This window comes from Hyaena hyaena, unplaced genomic scaffold (assembly GCF_003009895.1).
Source record: "Hyaena hyaena isolate Hyena2069 unplaced genomic scaffold, ASM300989v1 scaffold_53, whole genome shotgun sequence".
Classification (NCBI taxonomy): domain Eukaryota; kingdom Metazoa; phylum Chordata; class Mammalia; order Carnivora; family Hyaenidae; genus Hyaena; species Hyaena hyaena.
Window position 1 is genome coordinate 1,768,080 of NW_024080686.1, and position 18,819 is coordinate 1,786,898.

Sequence of the window (18,819 nt, forward strand, 5' to 3'; positions counted from 1 at the left end):
TCTTTTTTTAAAAAAAGTTTATTTATTTTGAGAGAGAGAAAGTGAGCAAAGGAAAGTCAAAGAGAGAGGGAGAGAGAAGCTGAAGCACGCTCCATGCTGTCAGTGCAGAGCTTGACGTGGGCCGTTATCCCACCAACATGAGATTTTGACCTGAGCAGAAATCAAGGGCTGGATATTTAACCAACTGAGCCACCCAGGCTCTCTGTTTTTTATCTTATTTTCTTTTTCCTTCTCTTCCCCTGTGTTCCATCTGTTTTGTTTGCTAAATTCCCCATATGAGAGAAATCATATGGAATTTGTCTTTGACGATTTACTTTGCATATCATAATACATTCTAGTTCTATCCACGTCATTAGAAATGGCAGGATTTCATTCTTTTTGATGGCTGAGTAATATTCCTGTGTGTGTGTGTGTGTGTGTGTGTGTGTGTGTGTGTTTATGCTACATCTTCCATTCATCAGTCGTTGGACATTTGAGCTCATTCCATAGTTTGGCTATTGTTGATAACACTGCTATAAATATCGGGGTGCGCGTGCCCTTTCAAATCTGTATTTTGTATCCTGTGGGTGAATACCTAATAGTGCAATTGCTGGGTCATAGGATAGTTCTATCTTTAACTTTCTGAGGCACCTCCACACTGTTTTCCAGAGCAGCTGCACCAGTTTGCATTCCCACCAGCAGTGTAAGAGGGTGCCCCTTTCTTTGCATCCTTGCCAACTTCTGTTGTCTCCTAAGTTGTTAATTTTAGGCACTCTGACAGGTGTGAGGTGGTATCTCATTGTGGGCTTGATTTGTATTTCCCTGGTGATATGTGATATGGAGCATTTTTTCATGTGTCTGTTAGCCCTTTGTATGTATGTCTTCTTTGGAAAAAATGTCTGTTCATGTCTTCTGCCCATTTCTTAACTTTATTTATTTATTGGGTGTTGAGTTTGATAAGTTCTTTATATATTTTGGATACTAGCCCTTTATCAGAGGTGTCATTTGCAAATACCTTCTCCCATTCCATAGGTTGCCAAATTTTTAGTTTTCTTGATTGTTTCCTTTGATGTGCAGAAGCTTTTTCTCTCTGTCTTTTTTGTGTGTGTGAGAGAAAGAGATAGCAAGAGCAGAGGACGGGGCAGAGAGAGAGAGAGAATCTTAAGCAGGCTCTAAGCTGAGCATGGAGGGGCTTAGAGGGGCTTAGTCTCATGAACTGTGAGATCATGACCTGAGATCATGATGCTCAACTGATGGAGCCACCCAGGCGCCCACGTCTGCTGTTCCACGTGGTCTCATGCCGCCTCCTCTCTCTGGAATATCCCCCCTGCCTCCTCGATAACCTCCTTTCTGAGATTTTACTCACCTTTTATTTGGTGCCTGTGAATTCATTTTTCTCTGCTGGCTCTTAAAGCTCTCACATCCTATGAATCTGGTCTACATCTGCAGCGAGAAACTACAAATCAGATCCGTTTCGGTGTTCTGCAGAGGCGTTTACATTGTTTTTCTCCCCTAAGAAGAAGGTTTTATTAGTACCCTATTATGAATTGCTCAGCTGGTTTGATAAATGGAATTTTCTCTTATTTCAGAAGCAGCTGCAATGTTTTTCAGACAAAACAGGAACAGGAATTGGATCTCTAACCAGTGGAAATTTGGCGTTTTCTCTTTGTATAAGCTTGTATATATCCGTGGTTCGTCCCTATAGAGAAAAATGTCATTGACATTTATTTTCTGCAGATAGTTTTCTTCATCAGAGTGATACTCACCATAGCCATAACCGGGAACAGATGTCATAAATTAACTTTTTGGGTCATGGCCTGAGGTGATCGCCCAAGATTGGTCTCTTCAGTTGCCGTGTGAGAGAGGGAAGCAGCGTGAACTTACGTGGTTTTCTGTAGCACCATAGGACTTCCGTTAACGTTTCTTGCAGAGCGTATGTGATGAATTTCTCCAGCTTTTGTACATATGAAATGTGTTTCAGCTCTGATTTTTATTTTTCGAGAGAGACAGAGGGTGTGTGTGAGCAAGGACAGAGAGAGAGAATCCCACGCTGGCTCCACACTGCCAGCACAGAGCCCAAAGTGGGGCTTGAGCTCAAAAATCATGAGATTGTGTGGGGCGCCTGGGTGGCTTAGTCGGTTGGGTGTCCGACTTTCGCTTAGGTCATGATCTCGCGGTTCGTGGGTTCGAGCCCCGCGTCGGGCTCTGTGCTGACTGCCGGCTCAGAGCCTGGAGCCTGTTTCAGTCTGTGACTCCCTCCCTCTCTGACCCTCCTCTGCTCATGCTGTCTCTCTCTCTCTCTCCTAGAAATAAATAAAACATTTAAAAAAAAAAAATCATGAGATTGTGACCTGAGGGGAGGTCAGATGTTTAACCAACTGAGCCATGCAGGCGCCCCTCACCTCCGATTTTTTTTAATGTTTATTTAATTTTTGAGAGAGAGCGTGAACAGGGAAGGGGCAGAGAGAGAGAGGGAGACACAGAATCCAAAGCAGGCTCCAGGCTCTGAGCTGTCAGCACAGAGCCCAATGTGGGGCTTGAACTCACAAACTGTGAGATCACGACCTGAGCTGAAGTCAAAGGCTTAATCGACTGAGCCACGCAGGCAGCCCTGTGATTCATTTTCCGAATTCCTGGGCTGATACCCTAAGTAAAGCCCATCACCTGTGCCTGAGCCTTGTGTGAACTGCTCCAAATCCCATCCAGTGCGTTTTTCATTTTAAGACATTGTAGTTATCATCTCTGGAAGATGAGCTTGGATCGGTTTTAGATCTTTTGTGTCCCAATATGTTGTTTTTTCACGGACTTTTTGGACATGAGGAAGGCAGTTATAATAACCGTGTTCGTGTCCTTGCCCGAATTCTGTGTCCCTTCTGGGTGCTGTCCTCACACGGTGTGTCCCCCGCTGCCTCTCGTGCCCGGCAATCCTCCTGCGCACTAGACGTGGTGCGTGTTACGTTGCCGGGTGTGCACGGAGTTGGAAGCCTCGGGGTCCCCTCGAGCTTCGTCCTGAGGGCACGTGCAGTTGCCTGGAAACGCTTTGCTCCCTGCAGGCCTCACCGTTGTGGTTTGTGTCAGGCGCTCACCGTCAGCCGATTATTTCCTGACGGTTCTCCCCACCACCCTGTGAATCTTAAGTTTCTCCAGTCTGCTGGGTGGCAGAGGCGCGGTTTTCAGTGAGTTTCGGGCGCTGGTTTCTAGTCTGTACTGAGGGCCTCCCCCCGCCTCCGGTAGCTTTCTCCCGCCTGCCTATGTCAGAACTCTGCTGACTACTTGAGGGGACCCGCCACACATCCCTGGGGCTCCTCCTGGTGTAACCCTTCCTCCTTCACCGCTTTGTCCTGCTGCCTTGATCCGTGTGGCTTTTCAGCTCTGTCTCAACCCAGGGAACCCGGACGGGGCCGACCTGTGGCCGGGCCTCCCTGCGCCGCCGCCCGGGAGCCCGGGAGGTGTGAAGACAGTCCGCGCCTGGGGACGCGTCTCACTTGCTTCCGGTCTCTCAGGGAGCCCTGCTCTTTGCCGACCGGTGGCCCAGGCCTTACACGCCCTTGCTCGTGCAGCCAGCCGGCTTTTCCCTTCAGGGCGGGGGTACATCTGGCCTATGAGGCGCCCGCCCCGAGCGGGAGCAGAAGTCCCATATTCTTTTTTTTTTAATGTTCTATTTATTTCTAGGAGAGAGAGAGACAGCGTGAGCTGGGGAGGGTCAGAGAGAGAGGGAGTCACAGACTGAAACAGGCTCCAGTTTAAAGGTAGTTTAAAACTACCTTTTGGGAAGTGTGATTTATCATCAGAAAGGAGCTATTGTTAGACTGCTGGAAGGGACGGAGAGACACCCCCCCAACCCTGTACAGCGGCGGAGGGGGGAGGGGGGAGAGCGGCTCCTTACCTGTGTGTCTGCGTCCAGAAGGTGGTGCTTGATGAGCAGCGCATAGCAATGTTCATAAACCCCGATTGTGTGTTTACCACTGTGTTAGCGTGTTAACACCTTCTAGAAGTGTCAGGAGGTGGTTTGTGTTCTTTAAGTGTGGTTTAATTATATAATAGTGCCACGATCTGTGGGGTGATTTTTATTTCCTCTGTTTGCTGTTAGAGAATTTATTTTCAGAAAAATAAGCTGCTTGTTCATGTTTAACTCAGTAACTTTGTAAAGAAACGTGTACCACCCAGAAATAAATGCTACCAGATGAAGTAAAATGGTTCATTCGTAGTTACGTTTTTATTATACTTGCTTAATTTCAGGTCATGTTTGTTATCAATACAGTGTTTTATTTTTGTGGGTTCAGTTGCATGGCACTGCCATTCATGTAATTGATACACACCGTGTACCTGTGCCCTCTCTATAGTCCAGGGAGTCCACCTTTTTCTTGTAAGTGGTGACACAGACTTCTAGTTAAATCCTTGCTCTTGTGAGTTCTAGTTGGTCAGCTCTGTCACCTGGTTGACGCCAGATCCTCAGAAGACAGAATCCCAGCTTTCATTGCGACTGTTGCCCGCTTAGGGAGGTACGCTTGAATCAGAGTCAGCGTCTCTACCACGCAGTGGGGACAGTCACTGATGTTTATGAAGGCGGTTGGTCCATTAGCATATTTTCTCAGCGTTTCATTTGACATGACCAAATCCATTATTGAGGGAATTTTGCTTTTTTTTTTTTTTTTTTTTTTACCGGTTTCTTAAGTAAATATTGCTTCCCCGTGGTTTCACATAGTTAAACATAGTTTTGAGAATAGGCCTTTTAGAGGAAACTGCTGTAAGCTCCATGAGTATAATAAGTAACGGAGTTCATCTCAAGAGATTTTTTTCCCCCCGTTAGCCAGAGAAGAGTACAGCATTTAAAAGAGGATCAGATAAACAGAATCCTGCCTTGTCTTCTCTTGCCCTGCAGGGAGCTGAACGGAAAATCAGGGATGAAGAACGAAAGCAAAGCAAGAGAAAAGGCAAGTGTCCTGACCCCAGCTCCCAGTTGAATGCCTGTAAGTAGCAATGTTTCCGCCAAGTGTTTCAGACCTTTTCCGTTCAGAACCGTGGCTCTTTTTTCAAGCAGAAAATGCAGTCGTGGGTACTTAGCACTGTGAAGTGGTAGCATTGCTTCAGAATCAGCTACAGAATCAGCTGATTGGCTGAACTAAGGAATTTTCGTGGGGAACCACAGGAAAGGATTCTTAAGTTTTTCCAGACTTCGGACTGTTTTGGCTGTTAGTTTTAGTTCGGGTTGCTGATTCCAGTCCTGAAAAATAACACAAATTCTATCTGAATAGCTGATGATAAAATTGGGACTTGTCCAGAGTTTGAAGAAGAAGAATGCCCTTGAGAATTCAGGATGCCTTACTCCTAAGTGAGTGTGGTTCTCCTACGTGCGGTTTTCTAACATTTCAGAACCTGCAGGGCTGCTGTTTGGACAATTTCACCAGAAAGGCTTTGTTTCTTCCCTCCCCTCCCCTCCCCTTCCCGTAACCAAAATTCATAGTCATAAAATCCTGTATCTCTCAACCACGAGGGGAAACGCAGTATGGCAGTAGCGTTGCGCCTGTGGCACACCGGCCACGAGCACCTGGCCTGCAAACAGCCTGTGTCGCTCAGCAGACGCTGGCCCCGCAGCGCACCGGCCGGGCTCCCTGGCCGGCATCCAAGCACGGGCTCCCAGCAGAGCTGGTCACTGCGTGCCTCAGGGAGGACGGCAGGGGGAGATGGAGTCTATAATTTAATAAATAAAAAAACCTCGACACAAATATCATATGTGTGCACGTATAGGAGGACTAGGAGGAACTTAACAGAGGACCAACCGGGAGAAGAAGGGGGGAAATGGTGGGGGAAAGGGAGAGAGGCAAACCATGAGAGACTCTTGAATGCTGACAAAAACTGAGGACTGATGGATGTGGGGGGGGGGGGGGGATGGGCATGGAGGAGGGCACTTGTGGGGATGAGCACTGGGTGTTATGTGAAAACTAATTTGACAATAAACTATTTGTAAAAAATAAATAAATAAATAAATAAATAAATAAAAAAAAAAAAAAACCTCGACAGTCGTACTTACTCTAAACCTCTCGAAGGTGCAGTTCTGAGGTCAGGTCGGAGGTGTAAAGGTGTGGGTTCTGAGGGGACAGAGGACGTTGCTGTCTGAGTGTCAGCTGTTGAATCGGGAGAGCTAAGGCGAAGTAGCTTCCGAATTCTGCGTGTGCAGTCTTAAGTTTTAGCCTTTCAGACAAAAATTAAATGTGCTGCTTCTGATTTTCTGCGTGCGTGTGTCTCCATATATTTAAAAGTAGCATTTTCTGATTTGGTAAGACGTTCAGTTGATTTTAGTATAAATATAAGCAACATATTTCTTTGCTTGAACTGTGATTTTCTTTGTTCAGGCAATGTGTACCTTATACAGTGCTGCAATTTAAGTTTCTTAAATCTGAGCAAAGTGCTCTGTGGCCTAGATCCAGTCCATGTATATACGCTGCTGACCGGGGCGTCCCCGGTGTTTTGTTTTGTTTTTTCCAGTTTCTGATGTCAAAGTGCCGCTGCTCCCCTCTCACAAACGGATGGATATCACGGTTTTCAAACCCTTTATTGATCTTGACACTCAGCCTGTCCTCTTCATTCCTGACGCGCACTTTGCCAGCCTGCAGCGGGGCACTCACGTGGGTAGCTGGGGTCCCGGGGCGGCTGCGGGGGCTGAGACTCAACATGGAGGAAGCCTTTGGCATTCGTTGTAGATAGAGGCCAAAACGTAGTGAGGTTTGCCCGGTGTCACAGTCTCTGGAATATTCAGCCAACGCGGTGTCCTTGCAATAAAGGGTGTGCACGCACTGGTGGCAGAAATACAGGGCCAGGCCCGTCAGCCCCACTCCATGTGCGCGTGCGCGTTTGTATCTTAGTTCACTTAAAGATGCTGGGATAGCAACGCAATTTGGAGTCTGAGTCTGTGATCTCGTGGAGTTAACGCGTGTGGTTCTGGGCAGGAGGGAGAAGCCAGGGGAGTCCCTAGGGTAGTAACCACACGGGCAGAAAGAATGGCCAAGGCTCTTTTCATGGTTTTGGGTACTGAATCACGGCTGGCACCCAGATAGCCGTGTCGTGGCAACTAATGTGAAACTAGCCACACCCTGCTTTGAGCAGGAGCTTAGTAGAGATAGCAGCTTGCATTGCGTGGAGCCTGCTTTCTATACAGAGCTCAAAAAACATGAAGAAGATAATCTGCCATGCGCTTTGGCCAGATTTCTATGGGCTCGTGACTTTTTAAGAGTTCTTGGCCAGGCCTGGTGGGGGGGTGGCGGGGGGGGCGGCATTGGAAGTGTCTCCAGTTTCTAATGAGAAGCTTCTTTTTTTGTTTTTTCTTAAAATCTTTTTTTAATGTTTTATTTATTTCTGAGAGAGAGAGAGAGATAGCGTGAGTAAGGGAGGGTTAGAGAGAGAGGGAGACACAGAATCTGAAGCAGGCTCCAGGCTCTGAGCTGGCTGTCAACACAGCCCGACACGGGGCTTGAACCCATGGACTGTGAGCTCATGACCTGAACTGAAATCAGACGCTTAACCAACTGAACCACCCAGGCGCCCCTCTAATGAGAAGCTTCCAGTGAGCAGGGGTCAGCAGATTTTTCCTGTAAAGACTCGAATAGTAAATATTGCAGGCTTTTGGGGTCACACAGTGTCTGATGTGACTCTCCAGCTCTGCATTGTAGTGCCAAAGCAGCCATAAACAACACGCCAATGACTGAGCGTGGCTGTGTCCCACGATGTACTTTATTTATGTTAACAGGCATTGGGACAGACTCAGCCTGTGGGCCATAGTTTCCCAACCCCCGGGTTAGAGGAGTTCAAGATGCCTATAAGAATCTGGTTATTGAAAAATAAGGCTAAAGGATTGTGTACTAGATTGGTCGCGTTCAAAATTAGTTTCATTTTAGGAATAAGTCACTTATGGTCTAAAATATTTTGAGCATACGCTTGAAAAGCCATCTACTTTTTTGGTTTTAGGTCCTTCCTCTTGCCTCAGAAGAATTGGAGGGTGAAGGGTAAGGTTTATGTTCTGTTTTGTCTTGTTTAAATGTTTATTTTTGAGAGAGAGAGAGAGCATGAGCAGGGGAGGGACAGAGACGGGGCGACGGGGACCCAAAGCGGGCTCTGCGCTGCACGCCTTGAACTGACAAACCGTGAGATCGGGACCTGAGCTAGAGACGGATGCTTAATCAACTGAGACACCCAGGCACCCCTGTTTTGTTTGCTTCAATAAATTCTTTTGATTTTTAAACAATCTCAAACTTAGAGAAAAATTGCAGGTATAATACAAAGAACTAAATTTTTCCTGAGCCCTCTGAAAGTAAGCTGCAGACTCCGTTACCCATCGTTCCTAACCACGTGACTGTATTTCCTGTGAACAAGGAGGGTCTCCCACGTAAGAGAGTCAGGATATTAGCCAGACGGGAGCCCCAGCCAGTGCTCTTTCCCCAGTCAAGCTTTACCAGTTGTTCCAATAATGTCCTCTAGCAAAAAGGGATCCAATTCAGACACTGTGTATTCAGTTGTCTCTTTAACCTCCTTCAGCCTCGAACTGTCCAGTCTCTCCTTGACTTTCCTGACCTAATACTTCTGAAGCTTAGAAGCCCGTTGCTTAGGTTGGGTTTGTTCGTCATTTTGTCATGATCAGATTCAAGTAATTATGCATCATGGCAGGAATTTTCTACACACAATGCTGTGTCCTCAGTGCGTCTGGTCAGGTGGCATCATTTCCACGTGTCCCCTGCTGATGCTGTGCACTCTGACCACCTGATCAAGGTGGTGACTGCCAGGCCCCTCTGCCGTGAAGCTTTTTTGTAGTAAGTGTTTTGTGCGGAGGTGCTTTGTGGCTCTTAAAAATCTCATTCCTCATCAGACTTTGAATCTGTTCATTTTTTTCTTTCTATCGGTATGGACTCAGTTTCCAACTTTATTCAACAAGTTGCACATCATTTACTTGCCCACATTGTCCCAGTAGGTCAGGACTCCTTCAAGGGGCTCCTGAGACCCCTGACATGACCCCCTCCCCCGCTGCCCCGGCTCCTTGAGCACGTCCTCACTTTCAGACACGATGTCTTCCAGGCGCTGGTGTTTCCCCTTCCCGGCCTGCGAACCCGCCTCTTCTCTAGGAAGGAGGCCGGCCCTGGGTGTGCTCCTGACCTTGCCTGTTGCTGCCCTCCCTCCCCAGGACGTGGGCGCCCTTCTCGGCCCACTTGGGCCTTGACTGCCCACGCCGGCAGACCCCTCCTCAGTGCTCTACCATGTTGAGGCGCCGGCCCCCTCTGCTGGGCACCCCCTTCAGACCCGTGTTGCCTACAGAGCCTGCACGTGCTCCCAGGGGAGCCCCGGGACGCGCCAGAAACTGGGACAGACACACTGAGTATTTTGGGCCCAATCCCCATCACTGCAGTGTCATTCTACTCAAAACCAAGCGCTCACTCTCTTCGTTTGCAGTTTGCAGTTTTCGTACCGTTTTCTCACTCACACCCACCAAACTCCCTCACAGTGTAGAGCTTGCACCCTGTGAGCTGAGCCTTGGAGCCAGTCACTCCTCAGCAGTGTCTCTTTTCCCTCTTTCTTTGCACAGACACTGCTGTGTTCTGGCCCTTCCTAATTCCCCTACCAGGTTCTTCTGCCTGCGGGTCCCAGAGTTGCCTCCGGTCTTTACCACACATACCCTTTGAGGACAGCATTCTTGTTTCACGAAACTTTGAAAGATTTCCTAAATGCCTGCAACATAAAGTCTGAAATTCCTCATCGCCAGCCGATCGAGGTATTCCATAGTAGAGTCCAGGCTTCGGGATTTGCCTTCCTGCAGAGCGTTTTGTTTTAGCCAGCCTGGCCCTGTGGCCACACTTCTCCCCTTTGTTGACACGTTGTCTCCTGTTACCACCTTTATGTGTGTATCTCCAGTCCTGCCTCCTCCATAAGATGTTTTCTGTAACGAAGCCCTCCGCTCCTGAGAAGGCAGCTTGAGCCAGGGTAGCAGCAGGGGAGGGCATCTGGCTGGGGACCCGAGGAGGTCCCAGCTCTGACATTAAATTGCATGAGCTGGTTCAGTGAGCATCTTCCCTTGGGCGTCAGGTTTTCATCCACAAATGAAGGAAGCTGGACCAGGTAAAGAGCCAAGGTCATTTTAAATCTAAACTCCAGTGATGTGCCCTGAAACTCTTTTTCATACCCGCAAGTGATGTTTTAAGTTGGAGTCGCTAATTGCATCGTTTGGATTGCCTGCAGATCTAACTTGAAAAGGGGTCCGTATGGATCAGAGGAAGATTTTGCCATTCCGACCCCTGCTAAGCTGACTCGGGTAGAAGAACCAAAAAGAGGTGCGTTGGGTCCCATTTCTTGTGGGAGTTTTTCAGTTGGAAGTGAATTCTGACTGTCAAAAGCATGAGTTGCTCAAACAAATCCTGTCTGGCTTGACTTTCTTGAGCATTCTTCCATCAGACCAGCTCTTGGCTTGAAGCGTGGACTTACAGCAGAAGCTGAGAGCTGTACTCCTCAAGATGGAGTTGATTTTGGTTCATGTTTACCGTTCCTGATGCGGGTGTCTCCATTTATTTTAACCACTATCCAGGATCTCCATTTTGCTTGTGTGAATAACCGCGTCCTTTCTCTCTCCCCCTTCTGTGCTCCTGGCTGGGAAGCAGTGCTGCTGTATGTGCGGAAGGAGTCAGAGGAAGTCTTTGATGCCCTGATGCTTAAGACTCCGTCTTTGAAAGGCTTGATGGAGGCTGTAAGTAGTAGAAACTTGGAAACCCTCTTCGGAAAGTGAAGCCCACTTAAGTAGAAGCTTTATCTGAAACAAATTTTATCACACTTTCCAGATTCCTTGTTATACTGAAATCTCTGAAGCCCGTACTGTGTGGCACTGCCCACATTTCACCCGGCCTCGTGTGGCCCTGAGTTGTCTGCAGGGCCGCCCCTCTGGGTCTCACACCAGTGCACCCAGCGTCCCAGTTGGTAGATAATAACCTCTGAGCGATGTCCAGTCAACTGAATTGAGTGCTTTTGTTTTTTGTGGGTTTTTTCTTAAATGTTTTATTTATTTTGGGGAGAGAGAGCAGAAGCTGGGGAGAGGTGGGGGGGGTGGGTTACAGACAGAGAAGCCCAAGCAGGCTCTGTCTGCACTGACAGCAGTGAGCCTGACGGGGGACTTGAACTCATGAACCGTGAGATCATGATGTGAGCCGAAGTCGGATGCTCAACCTGCTAAGCTACCCAGGCGCCCCCTGAATCGCATGCTTTTGTGATGGTCTGTGCAACAGTTTTTCTCTGTTCATTTTTTTAAAACATTCTACTCTTTTTTAGGTTTATTTATTTATTTTAAGAGATAACACAAGTGGGAGAAGGAGCAGAGAGAGAGAGAGAGAGAGAATCCGAAGCACAGAGCCTGACATGGGGCTCAGGCTCACTAACTGTGAGATCATGAGCTGAGCAGAAGATGGACTCTTAGCCAACTGAGCCCCCCAGCCTCCCTGATCTGTGCCGCAGTTTGTTACATACTTGGTTAAAGGGAGAGAGCCATTTAACAAACCGCTTAGAGACTAACAAAAACTATTTTTGAATAGAGATCTTAAAATTTCATACATAAAAACAGTGGCTCCTCAGTCGACCTTTCAAACTCCTGATCCTGGGGAGGGGCCAAGCTTATGTCAAGTCCTCACCCAAAGCCTATTTGGGAAAACGTAGACGTGCAGCGATGATAACCCCAAGTCCTTCTCACAAGACCTTGGCACCAAATACACTTACCCCAGCCGGCCTCCCGGGACTTGAGCGAGAGACGGCATGAGAAGGAGCCCGCTTGGGCTTTGCTCCAGGATAGAATTTAAGGAGTCTACACTGCACCCTGATACTCGTCACCTCCCTGTAGATGCAGGCATCTTTGAGCTCAGAGCACGTGCGTCAGCGGGCTGGAAGCCTGTCCCCGGTGGCTCCCCAGACAACTGCTGTGTGTTGAGTTCAGTTAACAAGTATTTGTTAAGCGTCTGCTGTATGCCCGAGACTGTTCTGGCCACTAGGGTTACAAGAGTAAGGGACATATTGCCAAATGGAGTTTAGATGCTGGTTAGGAGTGGGGACAGTAAAATGGCAAAGGGGCGCCTGGGCGGCTCAGCACGTTGAGTGTCTGACTCTTGATCTTGGCTCAGGTTGTCATCCCAGGGTCAGGGGAGTGAGCCCTTAGCATGGAGCCTGCTTAAGCTTCTCTCTCTCTCCCTGGCTCCCATGCACTCGCTCGCGCACACTCCCTCTCTCTATCAAAATAAAAAAAGTTTTTTAAACAGGCAGAGAAACTAATAAGTAATTTTCCAGGCACTGATAAATGCAATGAAGAAAAAGAAAGCAGGGCACAGGGTCAGCAGACTGGGGGAGCCTCGGCCTCTCGGGGTCCCTGAGCTCACAGGCATGTCTCCCCCATGTTCCCTCCCCCCCGGCACCCCCCCCCCCCATGTCCCCCCCCCCCCGGCCCCCCCCCCCCCCCCGCCAGCGCCACCAGCAGCCTCTGCTTTGTGTTGGTTTCAGCTCCCTGCGGTTTCTCCTGGGTCACCCTTTCCTACCTTGTCCTCTGGTGGCCCTTCCTCGTTTAGAGCCGCGCAAACGGCTGGTTATGGAGAGAGAACAGATGAAAACGGCTGAGGCTTCACTGTGCGCGTACAACCTGCTCACAGCCCCTGGAGAATCTGTCATTGTCACTTGCCTCTTGGGGCTGGGCTTTCCTGGTGGACGTCCCGCAAACACGAGGACTTGTCACCCAGTGGTACAGGAAAGCAGCAGATTTGTTGCGGGCACCTGGGGGGCTTGGGCGGTTTAGCCTCCGTCTTCGGCTCAGGTCACAGTCTCAGGGTTCGTGAGTTTGAGCCCCGCGCTGGGCCCTGTGCTGGCGGGCGGAGCCTGTTTGGGACCTTCTCTCGCCCTCCCTCTCTCTTTGCCCCTCCCTGCTCATGCATTGACTCTCTTGCTCTCTCGAAATAAATAAACTCTTAAAAAAATCATAAAAAAAAAACCTGATCATTTAAATAAAAAGCGGATTTGTTTGTACGCTGAGAGCTTGGATTTGGTCTGAAAGGCGTGTTTTGTGAGCCTGAAAGCAGTGGGAGGCGCCTCTCTCCGTGCTGCCTCGGGCTTTGCCCTTCGGACGGAGGCTCAGCTGCGCCCCTGGCTCGGGGCGGCCTGCTCAGTCCTAAGTACAGCGTTGGGTCCAGGCGGAGCCAGCTCGTCCTTGGAGGGATTCATCCTCTCTCTTTAAAGACGGCCTCTGGGCGCTCGTAGGAGACCTGCAGACGTCACCCTGTACTGATGTCCCTGCTCCGTGTGGGCCCTCACTGATCGCAGAAAGGCGGTGGAGAGGCTGGGGCTCAGCAGGGGCGGAGGGCCCCCCCATCCCCCCAGCGTGCAGCCGCAGGAGCCACAACCCTGGCGGTTTTGTGCAAGTCTGTGCTCCTTCCTCGCCTGCCACCAGGGACTTTGAGGTTTCTTGTGGGCTGTGGGACGTTGAGACGTTTGTCCCCTTCGGGAAGCTAACTCCTGCTTCGTGCCTAACACACGTCCGTCCTCACCGCAGCCCCGAGGAGCTCAAAGTGCGGGTCTCCACTGCGGAGGACGGTCACTTGTGTTGATTTACACACGTGATCACAGTACCCGTGACGGTGTGGCTGCGTGCCCTTACACGCTCCTCAAAATCCGTCGAGTGTGACCCTCGTGTGAACTGCGGACGCTAGTTCACGGTGCTGGAGCGACGTTGGCTCCTCGCGGATGATGAAGGCACCACACTGATGTGAGGCCGTGGCACCGGCGTCTGTGGTGGGCACGCAGCTGTGGGCTTCTGCTCCGCTGTTTATAAACCTCGAGCTCTATAAAGTGCTCCTTTTTTTAAAAGGATGACCATACAGTACACTTAGGACGTCAGTAAACTGGGGGGGGGGGGGGGCGACAAGCACCTGATTGCAGCCCCTCCGAAGGCAGGTAACCCCCGCCCCGCCCGGAATATGCGTGGTTTCGTGTACAGCTTTGCACGTGCATTTTTGAAAGACAGAAAGCTGAGTGACCGGGCAGTGTTAATATTTATAGTTTGTGTTTTAAAGCCATGAGGTTAGCATTTTGTAATTATTTTTCTTGGTTCTTCTAGATCTCAGACAAATATGATGTGCCCCATGACAAGATTGGGAAAATATTCAAGAAATGTAAAAAAGGGTAAGCATTAACTGGCCTGTCTCCTACGTCTAAATAATGTTATACGACGTCACGTGAACCCTATTCACACGTGTTTGTGCCCAGTCTAGGAGGAGTCATACAAACATGAATGCAAGGATGTATTTTTTCTTAAGTTCTCCACACGAAATTGATCTACCTTTCTAAGATGATGTGGATTTTTTTTCAAGTTAAATGTTTATTTGCTCTTCCCTTGCTTGGCAGCAGTGAAATGGCTCCAAATCCCAGAGCGCAGTGTGCGATTTAGTCAGGATAAGCTCAGTCGTTGCCCCATTTACCGAGCTCTCCTCGTGAGTCAGGTGCCGGACCAGGCACTTCGCATTTTAAGCTCCGCTCTGAGCTGGTGTGATGTCCAGGAGTTCGGGAGTTCACACGCAAGGCAGCTGAGGTGCAGAGAGCCTGAGCCATGTCCACGATCAGGTAGCAGGTCAGCACTGAGGTCCTGGTTCTGATTGAGTCTCTGTTCCTTCTGGTGTATTCTCCTGTCCTGGATCATGTTTTCAGTCATAGAGCGTTGCTGCTTTGTCCAGAAATTAGCATTTTTAGTGCTATTTCGCTTAAGCATCTAGGCTGTTTGATGTGGGTAAGCTGAGCGCGGCAGAATTTTTTGGCTTAAATCTAAAGCAGATCCTGATTGGAATTTTCTAGATGGGCCTAGCCGGGAGGGTTGGACTTAGTAGTAGCTCAGTTAAACTTTGAAGATATGTTGTGAGGGAAGATGATTTGTCAGGGAGCTGTGGCTTCAGATCCCTGAGGTTAATTTTACCGATACACTTTCTAAAGCCGGCCCGACGCGGGGCTGCTTCTGCAGACATGGTTCGTGCACTGCGACGGCGCCTGCGTGTCGAGTCGTGACCACGTGCGGAAGTAGTGACCATGAAGAAGCTGGTGTGGCCTGTTTTATCCCAGGCCCTACCCTATTATAAGAGCTTTACTTGAGCCCCTCGAGATGGGCACTGTGGCCACCCCCATTCCACAGATGAGGGGATCGAGGCCTAGGGAGGCAGCCCGACTGTGGAATCTAGTCCGGCTCCAGGCAGCAGGAATGAGTAGAGGGGCCTCGCTTCTCTTCCAGGATCCTGGTGAACATGGACGACAACATCGTGAAGCATTACTCCAACGAGGACACCTTCCAGCTGCAGATGGAGGAGGTCGGGGGGTCTTACAGACTCACCCTCACTGAGATCTGAGGGCACACAGGCCCCCCACTCCCAGCGAGGTCGCGAAGGTCTCGCGTAGGTCTTCCCGATGGGAAGCAGGTACATCGCAGGTGTGGGCAGATGCCGGCGGGAAGCACTCCTGTGCTTGCATCGCTGCCCTGGGCTTGCGGGTGGTGTGGGGCGCACCGCGGCGGCGCTCCTCGGGCGGCAGGGAGATCCATGTGCCGTTCTGTCTGAATTTTCTGAGACAGATACTTAGGGTTAGAAGTGAAAACTCTGTCCTGAGATTTAATAGACTCTCTGGGAACCTTTAGAATATCTGCCACGTTATTTATATAAAAATATTGGGATGTTCGTCTCTTCAGTGTCACTGGGCCTGCTCACTAGTGCAGGTCAGAGAAGGCAACGGGTTTGGCTTCGAGAATGTCGCGCCCCGGCCCGAGCTCGGCCGCACTCTGCCTGCCTCTGGGGCGCGGGAGCGGCACCCGCTGAGGGCAGGATGTGCCCTTTCTCCCTCAGCCCCTCCTCCTCCCCGAAAACGTTTACTCGAATAGGGCGTGTTACCAGAATCCCCCTGGGCGACCTTCTCGAACGTGTCACCTGCCTGGCTTATGAAGAACTTACATGGGTTACAGTTAAGCTAACGCTGCGTTGTACGTAAGTGCAATACATGTTTGAAGGCCTCTGTCTGTAAATGTGTATATACGTGTCTTATACAGATAGATAATATATAAACACGGTGTGTGTACATAGAGTGAAGCAATGCAGTTAAGGTCTACCTTGCAGACTTTCCCTGGATGAAAGGCTTAAGTTATTTTTGGCAACGTATTCCCAGCAGATGGAGTACTGTGCTCAGCGGAACCCCCTCAAACGCCTGTGTGTGTTTTCCCGAACAGCAGCCATCCCAGAGCATAGCAAAGCCTTTGCAAAGGGCAGAGATTCCGTTTGCCCTCGAGAAGGTCGTCATTCGGATCTCTGCACCGTCTAACAAATGAAGTAAAGGAGAACCATGAGTGCGATTCCCATCTGCTGTGGACGCTGATCCCAGGCGTGTGTACCCAGAGCGGGACCACGCAGTGATCAGAACACACACTGCGCTTGTTGCGTCCTGGGCGATACGACCCCACAGGCAGTGCTTCCTCATCTGCCTGTTACAGGAAGTGATTCCTCCTTTACCAGGTTTCCGAGCCCTCAGGCTTTGATGGTCTTGTGTGCTGACCGTTCTGGAAGGCATTCATGAGCTCATGAGACTGTATTAACCACGGCAGGAGACATTTGTACACACGTTTAAATATATAAATGTACTGAAAAGTATAATTTTATAACAAGTAAAATCACGGGTATCCAGGTTCAGGGAGCTAGAGTAGGTCATTTGTGTAAGTAGGACTGATAGTTACATTTTTACGTTAAGCCATTCTAATGAAGTATGTGAACTAAATTGCTGGTTTTCTAAGATAAGATATGGGACACGGGTCATAACTGTTTTATATTTTGTTTTATGAGATTAATTTTCGTCTTGTTTGCTGTTTTTAATTGTATCACCGAAGATGCATTTTAAACCAAAGGGATTAAATTTTGTATATCTATTTCATAAGATGTCATTTCCTGTCTCTGCGTTTGACTTTCCCCTTCCGTTTCTCGGCAATGCACAGTGTGAGATGGGAACCGGGGGGAGCTGCGAAGGCTCCCCTTAGCACATTCTCCTCGGGCCCCGAATGGACACTCCTGGCTGTTCCTTCGTCTTAGTTTTCCCTCACAGGTGTCTGAAATGACCCGCGTAACTGTTAAATAAGGGAGCCCTGAACGATTTTTCAGTTATTACCAAAATGTAACCACTAAAGCTGAAGAAGGTAAGCGCTTTGAGACCTAAAATCATAAGCGTTCTTAGTTTTTAAAGCCTAACAGAAAATAATTGGTTTAAAAAAAATCTACCAGTAACACTGCAGTCCATCAGACTTTCTAAATCAGACAGCTGTCGTGTGCTTACTCGGGTGACCCAAGGCCCCCAGTGTGAGAGATGCTGAAATAAATCTCTAATGACTGCACGATCAGATTAATGACACGAACTCCCCACTGGATGTCCTGTGGTATCTGTTCATTTTTCACTTTAGTCCTTGGGCCGCAGGTCAAGAATCTAGGGGCCGGCCCCGCCCCTGTCCCCCAGCGGTTCCAGAGCCTGGCTCAGAGCCTCTCGCGGGACTCCGCGTTTCCCAGGCTCCAGGAGCCCCGCGGGTCCCCTCCCGCTCCCTGACCCTCCCGCATTCAGCGGCGTTCCTTTCCCCCTTTGTCACTTAGCAGAGAGACTGTTGACAGGTGAGAAGCTCACAGGTGAGTCCGGGCTAGACCAGCAGCCACAGGGCAGGTGTGGTTCCCGGGGCCGCGCGGTAAAGCGGGAGTCCGTGAGCGCGCCCGGAGAGGGGGCTCCGTGAGGCTGATCTGACTTGGTCGGGAACAAGCCCCCAGAGAAGGCAGATGTGGGACCGTGTCCTGCTAGGGCCCTGCAGAGAGCACTCGTGCGCCTGGTGTCTGTCCGTCTGTTTACTCGGGGAAGGAAGCAGTATAGTCATGTCATCCAGCGTGGGCAGCATCGGCCTCTCACCTGCAGCTGGTGGTCGCCAGCGCGTGGCACATCTGGGCCACCCAGGCCGTACGCGGCGTAGGCAGACCTTACACCCACGGCCAAGGGCTGGGCCGGCCCGCCGGGTGCGGAGTCACGACAGGCACACGGGTGGTTCCTCTCCGTTCCCGTGTCTTCTGTCTCACGCACGCTTGGCCGTGAACTTCTTTAGCCATCGCCCCCTTCAAATCCTTGAGCCGAATCCTGTCTGAACCCTCTTACTGTAACTGTAACACAGGCTACGGTAAAGCAGAACATAAGCCATTGGAGTGAATGTTGAGCTCCATGAGAAGATTTCTCTGAGAGAGACATTTCCTACCTCCCCCCCCCCACCAGAGATACCCGTGCCTCATGTCTCCATGGCCGCGCAGGCCTCCCTCAGGCAAATGGAAGCTACTCTTCAGACTGGTGTACAAACAGTGTACGGGTTTTTCTTTTTTCTTGCAAATGCTTTCATTTATCACCATCCTTTGGATGTGGTTCCTGACTGCATGGGACTCTCTGACCACCGGGGTCATCCGGGATCTGAGCCCAGACCAGGTTCTGCCATCACAGACGGTGCTGCCGGGGACAGGCCGCCACGTGTGCGCTCACGTTCTTGGCACCAGGGCGCTGCGTCAGAGACCACGCTCCGCAACATGTCGTAGGCGCTGCCAGGTGGCCCTCCTCGGCGAAGCCATTTCGCGTTCCTACCCCCCGAGTCTGGGAGTCTGTTTCCTGACATCTCCCCACTTGGATTCGCCCTTCTGTGTCAGAGGGAAGTCGAGCATCAGTTTGTGTTCAGAGGCCATTCGTGCTTGCAAACTGCGTGCGTGTGTCCTGGAAATACTCCGTCCGTTGTCCCGCTTTCTCATGTCCTGTGCCCTTCAG

General features: G+C 49.9%; 1 protein-coding gene across 4 annotated transcripts in view; it reads left to right on the forward strand.

Moving 5' to 3' along the window:
• Nucleotides 1–15,645, forward strand: part of GRHL1 (grainyhead like transcription factor 1) — a 54,211-nt gene extending 38,566 nt beyond the window's left edge. For 3 of the 4 annotated variants that reach the window (XM_039231081.1, XM_039231083.1, XM_039231084.1), the window contains 7 exons: nt 4,862–4,949; nt 6,466–6,605; nt 7,942–7,979; nt 10,198–10,289; nt 10,614–10,699; nt 14,090–14,154; nt 15,248–15,645. In XM_039231081.1, coding sequence (XP_039087012.1) covers nt 4,862–4,949; nt 6,466–6,605; nt 7,942–7,979; nt 10,198–10,289; nt 10,614–10,699; nt 14,090–14,154; nt 15,248–15,362 — 624 coding nt within the window. In that variant the 3' untranslated portion in view covers nt 15,363–15,645. The remainder of the gene's footprint in view (nt 1–4,861; nt 4,950–6,465; nt 6,606–7,941; nt 7,980–10,197; nt 10,290–10,613; nt 10,700–14,089; nt 14,155–15,247) is intronic. The other variant, XM_039231082.1, reaches the window with a different exon arrangement.
• The last annotated feature ends 3,174 nt before the right edge of the window (nt 15,646–18,819 follow it).